General features: G+C 39.2%; 1 protein-coding gene across 1 annotated transcript in view; it reads right to left on the reverse strand.

Moving 5' to 3' along the window:
- Nucleotides 1–264: 264 nt before the first annotated feature.
- Nucleotides 265–19,380, reverse strand: part of LOC114903788 (cilia- and flagella-associated protein 53-like) — a 68,003-nt gene continuing 48,887 nt past the window's right edge. Inside the window, exons 6-8 of the mRNA XM_029237082.1 lie at nucleotides 13,333–13,549; nucleotides 11,627–11,729; nucleotides 265–1,764 (exon numbers count right to left, since the gene is read on the reverse strand). Of these exons, the coding sequence (XP_029092915.1) occupies nucleotides 1,551–1,764; nucleotides 11,627–11,729; nucleotides 13,333–13,549 (534 nt within the window). The 3' untranslated portion in view covers nucleotides 265–1,550. The remainder of the gene's footprint in view (nucleotides 1,765–11,626; nucleotides 11,730–13,332; nucleotides 13,550–19,380) is intronic.

A 19,380-nucleotide genomic window follows, 5' to 3' on the forward strand; every position in this document is an offset into this window, starting at 1 on the left:
CTGCAACTCTAAAAACTTCTTTTGCAAATGTGGTGCTTGAAAGCAAAAGTAAATAAATGTTTAACCCCTTTGACCCAAAAATCCCACTCCAGGGAACTGCATGACTCTAAGGAAACAATTCAAATAAATGTTGTATAGAAAAATTTGTAATAGTGACAAATTTGAAATAAACTCAAAGTCTAATGTTTAATAAATTATAGGACAAACAGTAGACTATTATGTAGCCATTTGTAAATGTGATAGGTGAAGAAACATGGCAGAGTATTTACAATGTAAAAATGAGTATCCATATAAAAAAAGCCTTGGAGGGAACTTTTCAAACAAGTAGAAATAATTATAATGCTGAACTTTAGGAATATGAACATGTCGATTTCTTTCTACCTTTCTTTTTTAACCAGTATATGCACACATTTTACATAGTGTCCAAGATTCAGGGTGGAAGGGGACTATACAAGGGCATAAACACATACTTCTGTGTGTACATTCTCTACATCGAGAATTATTAGGGGTCATCTTGGAGGCTGGCTACCACACTACCATCACCCCTAACCTGGGATATTGTGATCACTTCTTAACTGAATCCTTGTTTCTTGTCTCCTTGAAGTCTATTCTCTACATGGTAGCCAGCAAGCCTCTTACATCGTATCACGTTGCTCCTCTGCTCAAAACCCTATAACAGCTTCCTATAGAAGTAAAAGCCAGTCTTTACCCTGGTTCCAAGGCCTTACATCATCTGGCCCCACTACCTTTCCAATTAGTCTTCTACCACTCTCTCCTCACTCTACTCCAGCACAAATGCAAAGCCTCATATGCACTAAGCAGACTTCTGCCCCAAGGCCCTTGCACTGGCTCTTTCTTCTGCCTGGGATGTCTTCCCCCCAGATAGCCACATGGCTGGTTCATTCACATATCAGCTGCTCTAAGAGATCTATTCTGACTATCACATATAAAATAAAATAGCACTCCTGCCACTTCTTGCCTATAGCACTTAACACCTACCTGGTTTCCTCCACTAGGATGTAATCTCCATGAGAGCAAGGGGCTTGCTTTGTTCTTGCTGAAGTCTCAGGATCCAGAATGGTGCTGGCACACGAAAGGCACTCAGTAAACATTTGTTTAATGACTGAATAAGCAGGTTAATGAAAGTGGCTGATGGTCCCAGCTCCGCCTGCAAAAATGCCCTGCTAATATTGTGAATGATATCTGTGAGAGAGAAGAGAAAGGAGGCAAGAGGAAATGGGCATATTGGCAGATGGATGGAAGAAAGTGAAGCTATTAATAAATGAACAAGAAAGGGAGGCATGGAGATAAATAAGGAAAATAACTGTGTGATAGGAAGTAGATCATTCAGATTTGTCAGTCTATGAAATCTCAAAAAGGAACAGTTTAATCTGTAAGAAGGAACTTTCGTGGCATATAATTATGCAAACTCAGTATAAAAGAACAGTTTATCCATGAGTTAAAAGGGATATACAGGCATGCTATAGTTTAAAATAGTAAAGGACTGAGAAAAGCTAGGTTGACGTTTATGAAGCTATGGTGGAAGTTTATCAGGGCGATGCTCTCCGCATGGGATGAATACTTTGGGGCAGCACTTGATGGGTGGACAGGATCTCCTGGATCTTGTCCTGGAAATTCTTCTCTGCTGTCATCCCTGCTTCAAACTCTCGACGTTCCTCCTCCTTCTCCGCTTCACGGGCCTGCTGTTGGGAGCACATTTGCATCTGAAGTTGCTTCCTGTACTCCTGGGCTAAACTGGAGCGTCTAAGGTATCAGAAATGTCAAAGTATAAAACTGTCAAAGTAAGTATTTGGATTTATGTAGACCATTACACTTAAAATGTAATTTTCAAAGTCAAATTAAAATTCCCATTAAAATCAGGGTGAGTGGGGAAGAAATAGATGAAAAATTCAATAATGTGTTTATTACCCAATAATAATTAAGACAACCTTAGAACAAAAATTGATTTTAGCGAGGGAATGTCTCTTCTTCATTCAAAATATTGACTGCTATGTGGAGAGAGCCCTTGGCCTCTCTCCATCCCCTCTTACTCCCCTCCAAGGAAGAAGGTAAAATGGAACAAGTTGTTCTGCCTATTTCTTGTCCTCTTTCTATATCAAAGGGGGCATATTCTCCCTGCAGGGGAGGCCTGCAGTGGTCTGGCACTGCTGGTGACTGGGTGGGTTGCTGGTGACCGGGTGGGTAAGTTTGACTCATTCTGTTCAGTATTAACTAGATGATTTCCTCCATATATAAGCCACAGTTAAAATATATAAGCCACATTTAAAAATTTATAGTGATTTTTTTTTACTGTGGTAAAAAACACATAATGTAAAATTTACCATCTTAACCATTTTTAAGTGTACAGTTCAGTAGTGTTAAGTATATTCACATTGTTGTGAAGCAGATCTCCAGAACTTTTCGTCTTGCAAATCTGAAACTCTATACCCATTAAACAACAACTCTTTTCTGTCCCCTCCCACCAGCCCTCAGTAACCACCATTCTACTTGCTGTCTTTATGAATTTGACTATTCTAGGTACCTCAAGTAAGTGAGATCATACAGCATCTGTCTTTTTGTGACTGGGTTTATTTTACTTAGCACGTCCTCAAGGTTCATCCATGCTGTAGTATCTGACAGGATTTCCTTCCGTTTTAAAGCTGAATAATATTCAACTGTATGTACATACCACACTTTGTTTATCCATTCACCTGTTAATGGATATTTGGGTTATTTCCACCTTGGCTACTGTGAATAGTGCTGCTATGAACACAAGTATACAAACATCCCTTTAAGGTCCTGCTTTCATTTATTTTGGATTTATACCCAGAAGTGGGATTACTGGATCATATGGTATTTCTAATTTTAATTTTTTGAGGAAACTTCATATTGTTTTCCATAGCAGTTTTACCATTTTACAATCTATAAGCCACATTATTAATATAAGACTTTATCAGAAATAGAGATTACAGCATGCATACGCCTCTGTGTGGCAGATTCCATTTTCCAAAGACTGCCACAGTGATATCGCCCCCTCCCATATGCTCTTCTGCAATGTGAACCTCTACTCCCCTATCAAGAGGTGGAGCTTATTTCTCCATCCCACTGAATCTAGATGGGCCCTGTGGCTGCTTTTTTTTTTTTTTTTTTTTTTGTGGTACGTGGGCCTCTCACTGCCGTGGCCTCCCGTTACGGAGCACAGGCTCCGGATGCGCAGGCCCAGCGGCCATGGCTCACGGGCCCAGCCGCTCTGCGGCATGTGGGATCTTCCCGGACCAGGGCACGAACCCGTGTCCCCTGCATCGACAGGCGGACTCCCAACCACTGCGCCACCTGGGAAGCCCTGTGTGGCTGCTTTTTATGGCCAATAGAATATGACAGAAGTGATGCTATAGCAGTCCTAGATGTAGTCCTTAATTGGCCTGGCAGCTTACTCTTCCTGTCTCTTGGAATGCTTGATGTTGGAACTATCCCTCTCAAAACCAGCTACCACACTGTAAGAACCCCAAGCCACACGGAGAGGCCACATGTACGTGTTCCGGCTGGTAATACCAGATGAGATCCCCAGGCACAGTCAGTACATGCTACAAGCTATATGAATAGGTATCTTAGGTGTGCATTCCAGCTGAGCCTTCACATGAATGTAGCCCCAGCCAGCATCTGACTTGAACCACATGAGAGACCCCAAGCAAGAACCGCCCAGCTGAGCCTTGTCAACCACAGAATCATGAGACATAATCATAACTCACTTTAAACCACAAATTTGGGAGTGAGTTGTTATACACCAGTAGGTAACTGTAATACCTTCTGCTCACACTACTTTTCTTATTTCTCAGTTGATTCAAAAGTTGGGCAGGGGCTTAGGACCTGCACAGAAGGGGAGAGGCAGCACGTTGAAAGGAGGGCCTCTGGAGTGTGGAGGTCCAGAAGTTTGGAGATGGAGAAACTGAGGCCTGGAGAATAAAATAGGCTGCCCAAGTTTGCACAGCTGCTGTGTGGCTAACAGGGTCCTGGTGCTCCTGCCGGGTGTTCGGCCTGAACCTCTGAGGTGGGAGAGCCAAGTTCAGGACATTGGTCCACCAGAGACCTCCCGGCCCCACGTAATATCAATTGGCGAGAGCTCTCCCAGAGATCTCCATCTCAACGCTAAGACCCAGCTCCACTCAATGACCAGCAACCTCAAGGGCTGGACACCCAATGCCAAACAACTAGCAAGACAGAACACAACCCCACCCATTAGTAGAGAGGCTGCCTAAAATCATAATAAGGTTACAAACACCCCAAAACACACCATCGGATGCAGTCCTGCCCACCAGAAAGACAAGATCCAGCCTCATCAACCAGAACACAGACACCAACCCCTCCACCAGGAGGCCTACAACCCACTGAACCAACCTTAGGCACTGCGGACAGACACCAAAAACAATGGGAACTACGAACCTGCAGCCTGTGAAAAGGAGACCCCAAACACAGTAAGTTAAGCAAAATGAGAAGACAGAGAAATACACAGCAGATGAAGGAGCAAGGAAAAAACCCACCCGACCAAAACAATGAAGAGAAAATAGGCAGTCTACCTGAAAAAGAATTCAGAGTAATGATAATAAAGATGATCCAAAATCTTGGAAATAGAAGGAGAAAATAAAAGTAACATTTAAGAAGGACCTAGAAGAAATAAAGACCAAACAAACAATGATGAACAACACAATAAATGAAATTAAAAATACTCTAGAAGGGATCAATAGCACAATAACTGAGGCAGAAGAACGGATAAGTGACCTGGAAGATAAAATACTGGAAATAACTACTGCAGAGCAGAATAAAGAAAAAAGAATGAAAAGAATTGAGGACAGTCTCAGAGATCTCTGGGACAACATTAAATGCACCAACATTTGTATTATAGGGGTCCCAGAAGAAGAAGACAAAAAGAAAGGGACTGAGAAAATATTTGAAGAGATTATAGTTGAAAACTTCCCTAACATGGGAAAGGAAATAGCCAATCAAGTCCAGGAAGCACAGAGAGTCCTATACAGGATAAATCCAAGGAGAAACATGCCAAGACACATATTAATCAAACTATCAAAAATTAAATACAAAGAAAAAATATTAAAAGCAGCAAGGGAAAAGTAACAAATAACATACAAGGGAATCCCCATAAGGTTAACACCTGATCTTTCAGCAGAAACTCTGCAAGCCAGAAGGGAGTGGCAGGACGTATTTAAAGTGATGAAAGGGAAAAACCTACAACCAAGATTACTCTATCCAGCAAAGATCTCATTCAGATTCGACAGAGAAAATAAAACCTTTACAGACAAGAAAAACCTAAGAGAATTCAGCACCACCAAACCAGCTTTACAACAAATACTAAAGGAACTTCCCTAGGCAGAAAACACAAGAGAAGGAAAAGACCTACAATAACAAACCCAAAACAATTAGCAAAATGGTAATAGGAACATACATATCGATAACTACCTAAAATGTAAATGTATTAAATGCTCCAACCAAAAGACATAGATTGGCTGAATGGATACAGAAACAAGACCCATATGCTGTCTACAAGAGACCCACTTCAGACCTAGGGACACATACAGAATGAAAGTGAGGGGATGGAAAAAGATATTCCATGAAAATGAAAATCAAAAGAAAGCTGGATTAGCAAGTCTTATTATCAGAAAATATAGACTTTAAAATAAAGACTATTACAAGAGGCAAAGAAGGACACTACATAATGATTAAGGGATCAAACCAAGAAGAAGATATAACAATTTTAAGTATTTATGTACCCAACATAGGAGCACCTCAATACATAAGGCAAATACTAACAGCCATAAAAGGGGAAATCGACAGTAACACAAGCAAAGTAGGTGACTTTAACACCCCACTTTCACTAATGGACAGATCATCCAAAATGAAAATAAATAAGGAAACACAAGCATGAAATGATACATTAAACAAGATGGACTTAATTGATATTTATACGACACTCCATCCAAAAACAACAGAATACACTTTCTTCTCAAGTGCTCATGGAACATTATCTAGGACAGATCATATCTTGGGACACAAATCAGCTTTGGTAAATTAAAAAAATTGAAATCTTATCAAGAATCTTTTCTGACCACACACTATGAGACTAGATATCAATTACAGGAAAAAATCTGTAAAAGATACAAACACATGGAGACCAAACAATACACTACTTAATAACCAAGAGATCACTGAAGAAATCAAAGAGGTAATCAAAAAATACCTAGAGACAAATGACAATGAAAACACGATGACCCAAAACCTATGGGATGCAGCAAAAGCAGCTCTAAGAGGGAAGTTTAGAGCAATACAATCCTACCTCAAGAAACAAGAAACATCTCAAATAAACAACATAAACTTACACCTAAAACAATCAGAGAAAAAAGAACAAAAAAAACCCAAAGGTAGCAGAAGGAAAGAAATCATAAACGTCAGATCAGAAATAAATGAAAAAGAAATGAAGGAAACAATAGCAAAGATCAATAAAACTAAAAGCTGGTTCTTTGAGAAGATAAAGAAAATTGATAAACCATTAGCCAGACTCATCAAGATAAAAAGGGAGAAGACTCAAATCAACAGAATTAGAAACGAAAAAGGAGAAGTAACAACTGACACTGCAGAAATACAAAGGATCATGAGAGATTACTACAAGCAACTATATGCCAATAAAATGGACAACCTGGAAGAAATGGACACATTCGTAGAAAAGCACAACCTTTGGAGACTGAACCAGGAAGAAATAGAAAATATGAACAGACCAAACACAAGCACTGAAATTGAAACTGTGATTAAAAATCTTCCAACAAACAAAAGTCCAGGACCAGATGGCTCCACAGGCAAATTCTATCAAACATTTAGAGAAGAGCTAACACCTATCCTTCTCAAACTCTTCCAAATATAGCAGAGGGAGGAACACTCCCATACTTATTCTAAGGGCCACCATCACCCTGATACCAAAACTAGACAAAGATGTCACAAAGAAAGAAAACTACAGGCCAATATCACTGATGAACATAGATGCAAAAATCCTCAACAAAATACTAGTAAACAGAATCCAACAGCACATTAAAAGGATCATACATCATGATCAAGTGGGGCCTATCCCAGGAATGCAAGGATTCTTCAATATACGCAAATCAATCAATGTGATACACCATATTAACAAACTGAAGGAGAAAATTCATATGATCCTCTCAGTAGATGCAGAATAAGCTTTTGACAAAATCCAACACCCATTTATGATAAAAACCCTCCAGAAACTAGGCATAGAGGGAACTTACCTCAACATAATAAAGGTCATATATGACAAACCCACAGCCAACACAGTTCTCAATGGTGAAAAACTGAAAGCATTTCCTCCAAGATCAGGAAGAAGACAAGTTTGTCCACTCTCACCACTATTATTCAACATTGTTTTGGAAGTTTTAGCCACAGCAATCAGAGAAGAAAAAGAAATAAAAGGAATCCAAATCGGAAAAGAAGTAAAGCTGTCACTGTTTGCAGATGACATGATACTATACATAGAGAATCCTAAAGATGCTACCAGAAAACTACTAGCGCTAATTAATGAATTTGGTAAAGCAGCAGGATACAAAATTAATGCACAGAAATCTCTTGCAATCCTATACACTAGTGATGAAAAAGCAGAAAGAGAAATTAAGGAAACACTCCCATTTACCACTGCAACAAAAGAATAAAATATCTAGGAATAAACCTACCTAAGGAGACAAAAGACCTGTATACAGAAAACTATAAGACACTGATGAAAGAAATTAAAGATGATACAAACAGGTGGAGAGATATACCATGTTCTTGGATTGGAAGAATCAATATTGTGCAAATGACTCTACTACCCAAAGCAATCTACAGATTCAATGCAATCCCTATCAAAGTACCACTGACATTTTCACAGAACTAGAACAAAATATTTCACAATTTGTATGGAAACACGAAAGACCCCAAATAGCCAAAGCAATCTTGTAAAGAAAAATGGAGCTGGAGGAATCAGGCTCCCTGACTTCAGACTATACTACAAAGCTACAGTAATCAAGACAATATGGTACTGGCAAAAAAACAGAAATATAGATCAATGGAACAGGATGGAAAGCCCAGAGATAAACACATGCACATATGGTCACCTTATTTTTGATAAAGGAGGCAAGAATATACAGTGGAGAAAAGACAGCCTCTTCAAGAAGTGGTGCTGGGAAATCTAGACAGCTACATGTAAAAGAATGAAATTAGAACACTCCCTAACACTATCCACAAAAATAAACTCAAAATGGATTAAAGATCTCAATGTAAGGGCAGACACTGTAAAACTCTTAGAGGAAAACATAGGCAGAACACTCTAGGACATAAATCACAGCAAGATCCTTTTTGACCCACCTCCTAGAGACATGGAAATAGAAACAAAAATAAACAAATGGGACCTAATGAAACTTAAAAGCTTTTGCACAGCAAACGAAAACATAAACAAGACAAAAGGACAGCCCTCACAATGGGAGAAAATATTTGCAAATGAAGTAACTGACAAAAGATTAACCTCTAAAATTTACAAGCAGCTCATGCAACTCAATATCAAAGAAACAAACAACCCAATCCAAAAATGGGCAGAAGACCTAAATAGACCTTTCTCCAAAGAAGATATACAGATTGCCAACAAACACATGAAAGGATGCTCAACATCACTAATTATTAGAGACATGCAAACCAAAACTACAATGAGGTATCACCTCACACCAGTCAGAATGGCCATCATCAAAAAATCTACAAACAATAAATGCTGGAGAATGTGTGGAGAAAAGGGAACCCTCTTGCACTGTTGGTGGGAATGTAAATTGATACAGCCACTATGGAGAACAGTATGGAGGTTCCTTAAAAAACTAAAAATAGAACTACCATATGACCCAGCAATCCCACTACTGGGTATATACACTGAGAAAACCATAATTCAAAAAGAGTCATGTACCAAAATGTTCACTGCAACTCTATTTACAATAGCCAGGACATGGAAGCAACCTCAGTGTCCATCGACAGATGAATGGATAAAGAAGATGTGGCACATATATACAATGGAATATTACTCAGCCATAAAAAGAAAAGAAATTGAGTTATTTGTAGTGAGGTGGATGGACCTAGAGTCTGTCATACAGAGTGAAGTAAGTCAGAAAGAGAAAGACAAATACCTTATGCTAACACATATATATGGAATCTAAGAAAAAAATGTCATGAAGAACCTAGGGATAACACAGGAATAAAGACACAGACCTACTAGAGAATGGACTTGAGGATATGGGGAGGGGGAAGGGTAAGCTGTGACAAAGCGAGAGATAGGCATGGACATATATACACTACCAAATGTAAGGTAGATAGCTAGTGGGAAGCAGCCGCATAGCACAGGGAGATCAGCTCGGTGCTTTGTGAGTGCCTGGAGGGGTGGGGTAGGGAGGGTGGGAGGGAGGGAGATGCAAGAGCGAAGATATATGGGAACATATGTATATGTATAACTGATTCACTTCGTTATAAAGCAGAAACTAACACACCATTGTAAAGCAATTATACTCCAATAAAGATGTAAAAAAAAAAACAAATACCATATGCTAACACAAGATATGGAATCTAAAAAAAAAAAAGGGGGGTTTCTGAAGAACCTAGGGGCAGGACAGGAATAAAGACACAGACGTAGAGAATGGACTTGAGGACACAGGGAGGGGGAAGGGTAAGCTGGGATGAAGTAAGAGAGTGGACTGGACATATATACGCTAGCAAATGTAAAATAGATAGCTAGTGGGAAGCAGCCGCATAGCACAGGGAGATCAGCTCCGTGCTTTGTGACCACCTAGAGGGGTGGGATAGGGAGGGTGGGAGGGAGACGCAAGAGGGAGGAGATATGGGGATGTGTGTTTATGTATAGCTGGTTCACTTTGTTATACAGCAGAAACTAACACACCATTGTAACGCGATTATACTCCAATAAAGGTGTTAAAAAAAAACAGGGCACTGGGTTAAATTTGAATTTCAGATTTAAAAATATATATTTACATATATTATAAATATATTTAATATTTTATAAACCTAAATAAATACATTCTGAAGCAAAACTGAAAAAAGAGAAAATAGACTCATGTACCACAATGTTCATTGCAGCACTATTTGCAATAGCCAGGACATGGAAGCAACCTAAGTGTCCATCGACAGATGAATGGATAAAGAAGTTGTGGCACATATATACAATGGAATATTACTCAGCCATAAAAAGAAACGAAATTGAGTTATTTGTAGTGACGTGGATGGACCCAGAGTCTGTCATACAGAGTGAAGTAGAACCTAGGGGCAGGACAGGAATAAAGATGCAGACGTAGATAATGGACTTGAGGACACGGGGAGGGGGAAGGGTAAGCTGGGATGAAGTGAGAGAGTGGCATGGACATACATACACTACGAAATGTAAAACAGGTAGTGGGAAGCAACTGCATAGCACAGGGAGATCAGCTAGGTGCTCTGTGAGCATCTAGAGGGGTGGGATAGGGAGGGTGGGGGGGAGACACAAGAGGGAGGGGATGTGGGGATATATGTATACGTAGAGCGGATTCACTTTATGATATAGCAGAAAGTAACACACCATTGGAAAGCAATTATACTCCAATAAAGATGTTAAAATAAGAAAAAAATAAAAGTTGGGCAGGGAAGAGAGTTGTTATTCATTAAATTCCCTTCACATCTCCAACAACAGACTTTTCAAAAGTGAGAAGGAAGGACCTCCAGAGTAGAACAAGTAGAGGAAGTCAGTAGGGTCGGCCAGATATTGTTGGTAGTGCCCCCAAAGTAACAATAGGCTCAGGTATATAAACCATACTCTTCCTATAAAGAAGAGAGCTTATTTCTATGCACCAAATATGGGTGAGCCGGGGAATAGGCCCTAGGGACAGGGAGGGTGACCAGTAATTAGAGGAGCCAGGTCCTCTTTCTCCACCACACTGGTCACCTGAATTGGGTGTCATAGTCATCAGTGGGAAGGGACTGCTATGATCTGTGAAAGGCTGCAAGGAGGCATCAGCCAATTTTCTCTACCTGAGCCTGATTATGGTGATCAGAGGGACACTTGCCTGAGGAGGGAAGTGGTACATCTCAAAGCACCCAGAGCACTTCAGTTTTCCAGCTCAGCAAGGCTACAAAAAATCTTCCTGGGACATTTGCATGGAATCATAACCCCATAAGCCATTTCTGTTAATCTAACTAATTAGGTCATGCTGTATTTCCGGGTTTATTTCATGGGGATAAAAACTTATTTCATTATGATTTAGGGTTGGTGCCTGCTTTATAAAAAATGTTTCTAATTTGTTTTATTTTTTAAGATGTTTATCTAGTTTAATACCTAATGTGTATAATCAGAATTACACAATGTACAGAATTTAATTTTACCAAAATGGTTGTTGCTTATTTTTATATGAAATTTTATAAACTGAATTGAGCTTTTAGGACAAACATAAGACTGATGTAAAATAACATCAATAATACATGAATTATGGCACATTGTCCTCTATGCTAAAAATCTCCTATTTTTGGTTAGTTAGTAATAATAAAGAAAACAAAATCATACCTTGTAAAATCCTCCCTCTCTTCACGGTTAAGCTCTTTAAGACCTTCATTTATGCGTTCCTGTTCCATAGCACGTTCTTCCTGTTCTTTTGCTTTGCGTTGCACTAAGAAAGACAAAAGTAATTTTTGCTGAATGACTTTTTCAGAAAAGCCTTGCTGACATCTTTCGGGGCATCGATGCCATATTGTCTTTAGAAAGGCAGAGCTTAGAATCACTGGGCTGGATCTTAGCTTAATAAGGTAGAAGTAGTCATCTCCTTTAAGGAAAGAATAGGGTTTAGATTCATATGTGCTGCAATCTACAGAGATTTTCTCTTAATCATTTGTCATTGAAATCTATGACCAGCCTTTTTCATACCAGATTACCACTGTTTGAACACTTCTCACCTTTCTCTTCTTGAGGACAAACAGTTCTATTGCCATTTATATTAACAGGCGACTTTATTTATTACAAAATAAGTATTGGAAAAACAGTATGTAAGTCTCTTATAAATTAAATAAGGAAAACTTAAACAACCCAGTAGGTAAAAAAATGACAAAGAGAGCAGAGTTCACAAAAGAATAAATAAAACCAGGCAATATACATCTAAAATGTACATATCTTTGGTCCCAAATCCATTTACAGGAATTTATCTTAATCATATATGAGCCAAAAAACCTATGTACAGAGACAGTAACCTCCAATGCTAACACAGGAGGAAAAAGATTCAAAACAAGCTGAAGGTCCATTAGCTGTGTTTAGGTAAAATAAATTATGGTCCATTTTTATAATGGATTTCTAGGCAGCATTACAAATCTTACAATTGAAGAAAAATAACCTGGAAAAATGTTAATGATAAGTGGGAAATGCAGGCTGTAAAAAAATATATACAACAAGATCCTAATTTGTGAGGGGAAATGACATATATAATAAAAAATACTCGAAGGAAATACAGGAAGTTGTGAACAGTAGCTATTCCTGGGTGGTGCATTATGGTTGATTTTATTTCCTTGTTTATAAATAGTTCCAAATACTTAAATTTTCCATGTTTTCTCAATATATTCTAAAACATTTATCATGGGACAATACAGAAATCATTTTATCATAGAAGCTTTCTTTTCATTTCTTAAAACTCCATCTAATACTGGCTTAACAATTTTCAACTGCCATTATAATTCCTGGAGTGGAGAATTAATCAGTGGAACCAAGATGAGCTTTCTCTTGCAAAGACAGCTAGTGTGAAGTCCATAGTACCCTACTAGTAAATGTTTACATCTGGGTATAGAAATCCTCTCAACAAATATTTCCTTCTGTGACCAAGCACTGAAGCTGAGGGAATTCAGTGGTATGCTAAGAGATGTGAACAAGCAATGGTGAGAACCCCAGAAAGAAGATTTATTATGAATAGAGGAACACAGAGGGCCTCTCAAGGAATGAGATATTTGAGCTGGCCTTGAAGGATGTCCAGGATTTCTCAAGATCAAAAGTATCATAGGGAGAGAAAACTACCCAAGCAAAGGCATGCAGGTATGGACGTATGGAGACACCTGCAGAAAGATATTCAAGTATTCAATTAGGTAAGGTCCCTGCAAAGCAGCGATCTTGCCTTAATCCTTTTTACATTCTTCATAGTATTTCACACATAATACTTATTTAATAAATATTTTGGTTGCTACTTAAATTGAATTAAGGCCCAAATATAATATAATTATAATTCATTTCCTTACACTTTTCTTGAACTTGCAGTTTTCTTGCATACATGACCTCATTCAAAAGTTGTTTTCTTGCCTCCTTTTCAAGTCTCAGCTCCTTGTCCTTCTCAGCAAACTTCTTTTCCTTCTCTTTCTCTAACATTCTGTCCAGTTCTTTCTCCTGAGCTTTTTCTTCCTCACGCCGCTGTGCCAAGTACTGATGATATATCTTCTGTTCTCTTATCATATCTTCCTACATAACATAAAAATTACCTCATGTTGTTAAAACTTTTAGGTGCAATAACGATATAGAGGATAAGTTTTAAAATAATCTTTTAGAGCTACAATTCCAATATTTCAGAATTACATACTGAAACATTTACAGATATTGTAAAATATTATTTCTAGGGTTTACTTAAAAATGTTCGGGGTGGGGCTTCCCTGGTGGCGCAGTGGTTAAGAATCCGCCTGCCAATGCAGGGGACATGGGTTCGATTCCTGGTCCGGGAAGATCCCACATGTCATGGAGCAACTAAGCCCATGCGCCACAGATATGGAGCCTGTGCTCTAGAGCCTGCAAGCCACAACTACTGAGCCCACATGCCACAACTACTGAAGCCCACGCACCTAGAGCCTGTGCTCCGCAACGAGAAGCCACTGCAATGAGAAACTCGCACGCCACAACGAAGAGTAGCCCCCGCTTGCTGCAACTAGAGAAAGCCCACGTGCAGCAACGAAGACCCAATGCAGCCAAAAATAAATAAATAAATTTATTTTTTAAAAAATTCGGGTGACAGTGGAAAATGGGTGGGAGGGACAGATGAAACAAGAAGAGCTATTGGTTGATGGTTGTTGAAGTTAGGAAATTGACGCATGGGGGTTCATTGTACTATTCTTTGCAACTGTTTGAAATGTTTTATAACACATTTTTGAACAGTTCAAATAGTAATTCAAATACTTTCTCAAATTGTTTCTCAAAGAAGTTCCCAAATAATTTTCAATTATACAACTTTATTTTAATTTAGGTAGATGAAATATCAACCTGATAAAATAAGTCACTACTATTATTACAGCACTGTCTCTGACTAGAAGATGAGTTAGTTGATAATTTACAACAGCAAATGTCAATCTTAGCTACACTTTGAAATCACCTGGGGAGCTTTAAAAAGTACTAAGTCTCACCCCTCGAGATTCCTATCTAATGAATAGCTTTTAAGTTCCCCAGGTGATTTGACTGTGCAGCTAAGGCTGTGAACTAGGCTTTATAACACAGGTAATTTCAGTTGCCTTCTGTCTTTCATGGTATTATATTTGTGCTGTTTGATCCAATCTGTGATCTCTTTTGAGAATATCACAGATTTGAGGTAGAACTAGCAAGATCTGAGGGTGTAGCTGCACCCTCAGAATGGCTTGTATACATAGTTTCATACTTCGGGGAATAATTTAACAAAAGAAGTGCAAACCTTATACTCTGAAAACTAAGAAGCATTACTGAAAAAAATTAAAGAAGACCTAAATAAATGGAAAGTATCCGATGTTCATGGATCAGAAGACAATATTGTTAAAATGGCAATTATCCCCAAATTGGTCTATAAGTTCAAAATAATCCCTATCAAAATCCCAGTTGGTTTCTTTGCAGAAATTGACAAGCTGATCCTAAATTCAAATGGAAATTCAAGGGAGCTGGAATAGCCAAAACAATTTGAAAATGAAGAACAAAGTTGGAAAATTCACATTTCCTGATTTCAAACTTACTACAAATCTATAGTGATCAAGACATGATATTGGCCTAGGAATGGATATATAGATTAATGGAATAGAACTGAGAGTCCAAAATAAACCCTCACATTTACTGTCAATTGATTTTTGACATAGTGCCAAGACAATTCAATAGAGGAAAAATAGTCTCTTCAACAAATGGTGCTGGGACAACTGGATATCCACATGCAAAAGAATGAAGTTAGGCCTCTACCTCATACCATATACAAAAGTTAACTCAAAATGGATCAAAGGCAGGTACTTCTCTGGCAGTCCAGTGGTTAAGACTTCACCTTCCCATGCAGGGGGTGTGGGTTCAATCCCTGGTCAGGGAGCTAAGATCCCACATGCCTCGCGGCCCAAAAACCAAAACATAAAACAGAAATAATATTATAACAAATTCAATAAAGACTTTAAAAATGCTCCACATCAAAAAAATCTTTAAAAAAAATGGATCAAAGGCCTAAATGTAAGAGCTAAAACTATAAAACTTTAAGAAGAAAACAGGACATCTTCATGACCTTGGTGTAATAAGAGTGTTTTAGATATGACACCAAAAAGCACAAGCAACGACAGAAAATATAGATAAATTTTACTTCATCAAAATTTAAAACTCTTGTACTTCAAGGGACACCATCAAGAGTGAAAAGGCAACCCACAGAATGAGAAAAATATTTACAGATCACTTACGTGATAAGGGATTTGTGTCTAGAACATAAAAAGAGCTCCTACAACTCAATAATAAAAAGACAACCCAGTTAAAAACTGGGCAAATAACTTGAATATACTTCTTAAGACTTCAGTAGCCTTTAGATAGATTACTCCAAGGAAGATATATAAATGGCCAATATGCACAGAAAAAGAGGCTCAACGTTTTTACTCATTAGGGAAATGCAAATGAAAACCACAGTAACATACTACTTTAGACAAACTAGGATGTTTAAAATAAAAAAGACAGACAATAACAAATGTTAACAAGCATGGGGAAAAATCAGAACCCTCCTAAGTATGTGAGAATGTAAAACAGTGAAGCCACTTTGAAAAACAATTTGGTGATCACTCACAAGCTTAAACATAGAGTCAGTAATTCTACTCCTAGGTATATGCCCAAGAGAAACAAAAATATATGTCCAAACAAAAATTCACATATGAATGTTCACATAAGCATTATTCATAATAGCAAAAAAGTAGAAACAACTCAAATGCCCATCAACTGACAAATGTATGAACAAAATGTGGTATATCCATACACTGACATATTATTCAGCCGTATAAAGGCGTAAACTACTCATACAGGTTACAACATGGATAAGCCTTGAAAACATTATGCTGAGTGAAAGAAGCCAGTCAGAAGATCCCATAATATATGATTTCATTCATATGAAAGTCCAGAATAGGGAATCAATAGAGACAGACTATTAGTAGTTGCTTAGGATTGGGGGTGGAGGGAGGGGAAGAGGGAAAGTGGGATAATAAAAATGTTCTAAAATCAACTGTGGTGATGGTTGCACTAAAATCCATTGAAATGTACACTTTAAATGGGTGAATTGTATGTTTTATGAATGATACCGTAATGAAGCTGTTAAGAATTTAAGAAAAAAATATCCAATTGAGAAGAAAAAGCTCAATATCAAAAATAGTAAGAAAGAAAGAAAGAGAAAGAAAGAAAGGGAAAAATCAAATAAGCAATCCAGTTAGAAAATGGGCAAAAGATATCAGAAGACATTTGGTTGAAGAGGATATACAGATGGCAAATAAGCACATTAAAAGTTGGTCAACATCATTAGCTATTTTGGAAATGCAAATTGAAAACACAATGAGATTGGCTGGAGGCTCAGTGTGGACTGCTCTGAGTTAAAAACTCTAAGGGGACCCAATCATCCAGGGGGACCCCACACGTTTGTGAGTTTTACCTCCTGTAAACTCACAAAACCTTACCTCAGGTTCTACAGTAAATATCAGAGAAAAATCCCCTCATGCTTATGGCAAGGGGAGGGGAAAATGAACCATTCTGAAATACACCAGAGCATTCTATTCTTCTTAATAAGGTTTGGCCTCAGGAGAAAGTATTTAACCAGAGTCTAACCTGCTGGGGTTTTATCAGAGCCTCACTGACCTGGGGGAAGGGAAATACCCAACTCTGGGCAACCTCTAGCCTTCCATGTGGGAAAAGGGAAACACCATAATTGAGGCTTCCAATGACCAGGGAGAGTCCAAACCCAAAGGCACTAGCCCTAAAGGTATAGAAAGAGAATCCCTTCCCCTGTTTACTTGGATTTTTAACGCTTGGCACTGAGATCACCCTTCTACTGCGGTTATTACCACAAAGGTTCAAAGCCAATGGAAAACACTAGATGAGGCCTGACTCCCTCTCTGTAAGACTGGTATGGGTCAATGGATCTATCACTTCTTTGAACAGAGCAACCCAGATGACCTAGATTTCACCTCCAATCCTGAAGAGGCCCTAATTGACCCCAGATCCAGATAATTCTTCTTACAGGGAGTCCCCCCCACAAATTACAAGGCCATGTTCCTCCACTTTGTGAGGGGTTCAACCTGGCAGAGGCTCGGCACGGCCACTGAGGCCTCACTGTTAAAATGGAAATAGCACCTTCAGAAAAGGGCTAAATCTGATATCAAGGGTCTTTCCAAATTACAGGAAAGTGGTTTCCCCATGCCCAGCCCCTTGCTCACTGACATTGAGGTGCAACTAGTGGCACCCTCATGCCAGCCCATCTAGTAGTTTGGGGAGGCCCTTCCTTGCAAACAAAATCTGACATGGAAAGGGAGTTGGTATTCTTCACCATTGGCAGCACCACCATTGTACACATAGGCCATGGCACATCCCTAGTATAGGACAGCTTTCTTGACTCGGTCCAACTGGCAGAGTTAGAGGCAGTGTACCTTGATCTACGACAGATCATAAAAATGAGATTTCTAAGGGCACATACTTTTCCCTCACTCCTGGGAGGTAGCCAATGGATTCACAGTCTAGTCTGGACAATGGCAAAAGGATAATTTCATGATTCAGGGAAAGCCCATCTGGGGTGCCTCCATTTGGAAAGAAATAGCCAACTCACACATGCCGATTAGGGTCATTCGTCTCTGCACACACACACACAGCAAACACCAGAAGCATATAGTAACATTACAGACTCATCTAAATTACATGTATGAGCCCCCTCCCGGAGTACCAAAAGCGAGCCTGGACACAACTATTCCTCAGTGCCATACTCACTAGCAGAGTGGGCCCATATTATATCAGGCCATAGGGGAGTGACAGCACTTACTGACTGGGCATACAGGTGTATGCCCTTTACTCCAGCTCTAGCCAAAGTGGTGGTAGATAATTGCTTCCTTTGCTCCCGAACAAAACTCTGGAAAGCTGCTTGGTGGGGACACATGCCCCAAGCGACAGACTCTACTTCAGATGGCATATGGAGTTTATCAGGCTGCTGTTGCCCTCCACAAGATCTAATAGGTATGCAAACACCATCATCCATACCTTCAGTGGATGTCTGCTGGCTGCTTCCCATTATGTGACCTCCTTCTTAATCAAGTATGTGCTCATCCCCTTTGCCCCACCAAGAGTAGATTCAGATCAAGGTACCCATTTCACCTCCCAAGTTGTTCCGTCATGGGCTCTAGAATACGGAATCTTGTGGAATTCTACTTAGCTTACCAGCCTCAAGCAGCTGGACTTACAGAAAGACACAATGGCCTATGCATAGATATACTCCTCAAGCTCTTATACACTGTGTTGTCCCCCAAATGGACAGAAATTTGGCCCCAGGCTCTAATACTACTTAATTCCCAGCTTCATGTCTCTAAACACCACCACACGTACTACCAGTCTCCTCCAAAGACTCCCCTGTTAGTACTAAAAGGGAACCCCCAATCCTTTGACATTAGAGAGGATGCCACTCACATCCACTCACCAGGTGAATACTCCCCTTACCATTCTGATTATTCCATTGTCTCTCTGCCTTCCACACGCTGGCAACCCAGTCAAGGGAAGATTGTGCAATATGATCCTCTTATAATTGAAAGCCTGAGAGGACAAATTCCTACCAAATTCCTTAGAATCATGATTATACAGATTTTATTGACCCAGAAGATGACTCAGTATCAGTCACGAATCTAGGGCCACCAGCTACGACTCATTATTTGGGTTACAAAGGCTGGTTAATTAAAACAAATTCATCACAAATTTTGCTGGAGATTGAAATTATAGCTCCAGGACCCACTAGCTGAACTGTGTGGATCTCAGAGAGAGGAAAAGTGGCCCTCAACCTAGTGGTTGTCAACCACATTAGGAAATGAAAT

The sequence above is a fragment of the Monodon monoceros genome, unplaced genomic scaffold (genome assembly GCF_005190385.1).
Source record: "Monodon monoceros isolate NGI ecotype Baffin Bay Population unplaced genomic scaffold, NGI_Narwhal_1 Contig3263_ctg1, whole genome shotgun sequence".
NCBI lineage: Eukaryota > Metazoa > Chordata > Mammalia > Artiodactyla > Monodontidae > Monodon > Monodon monoceros.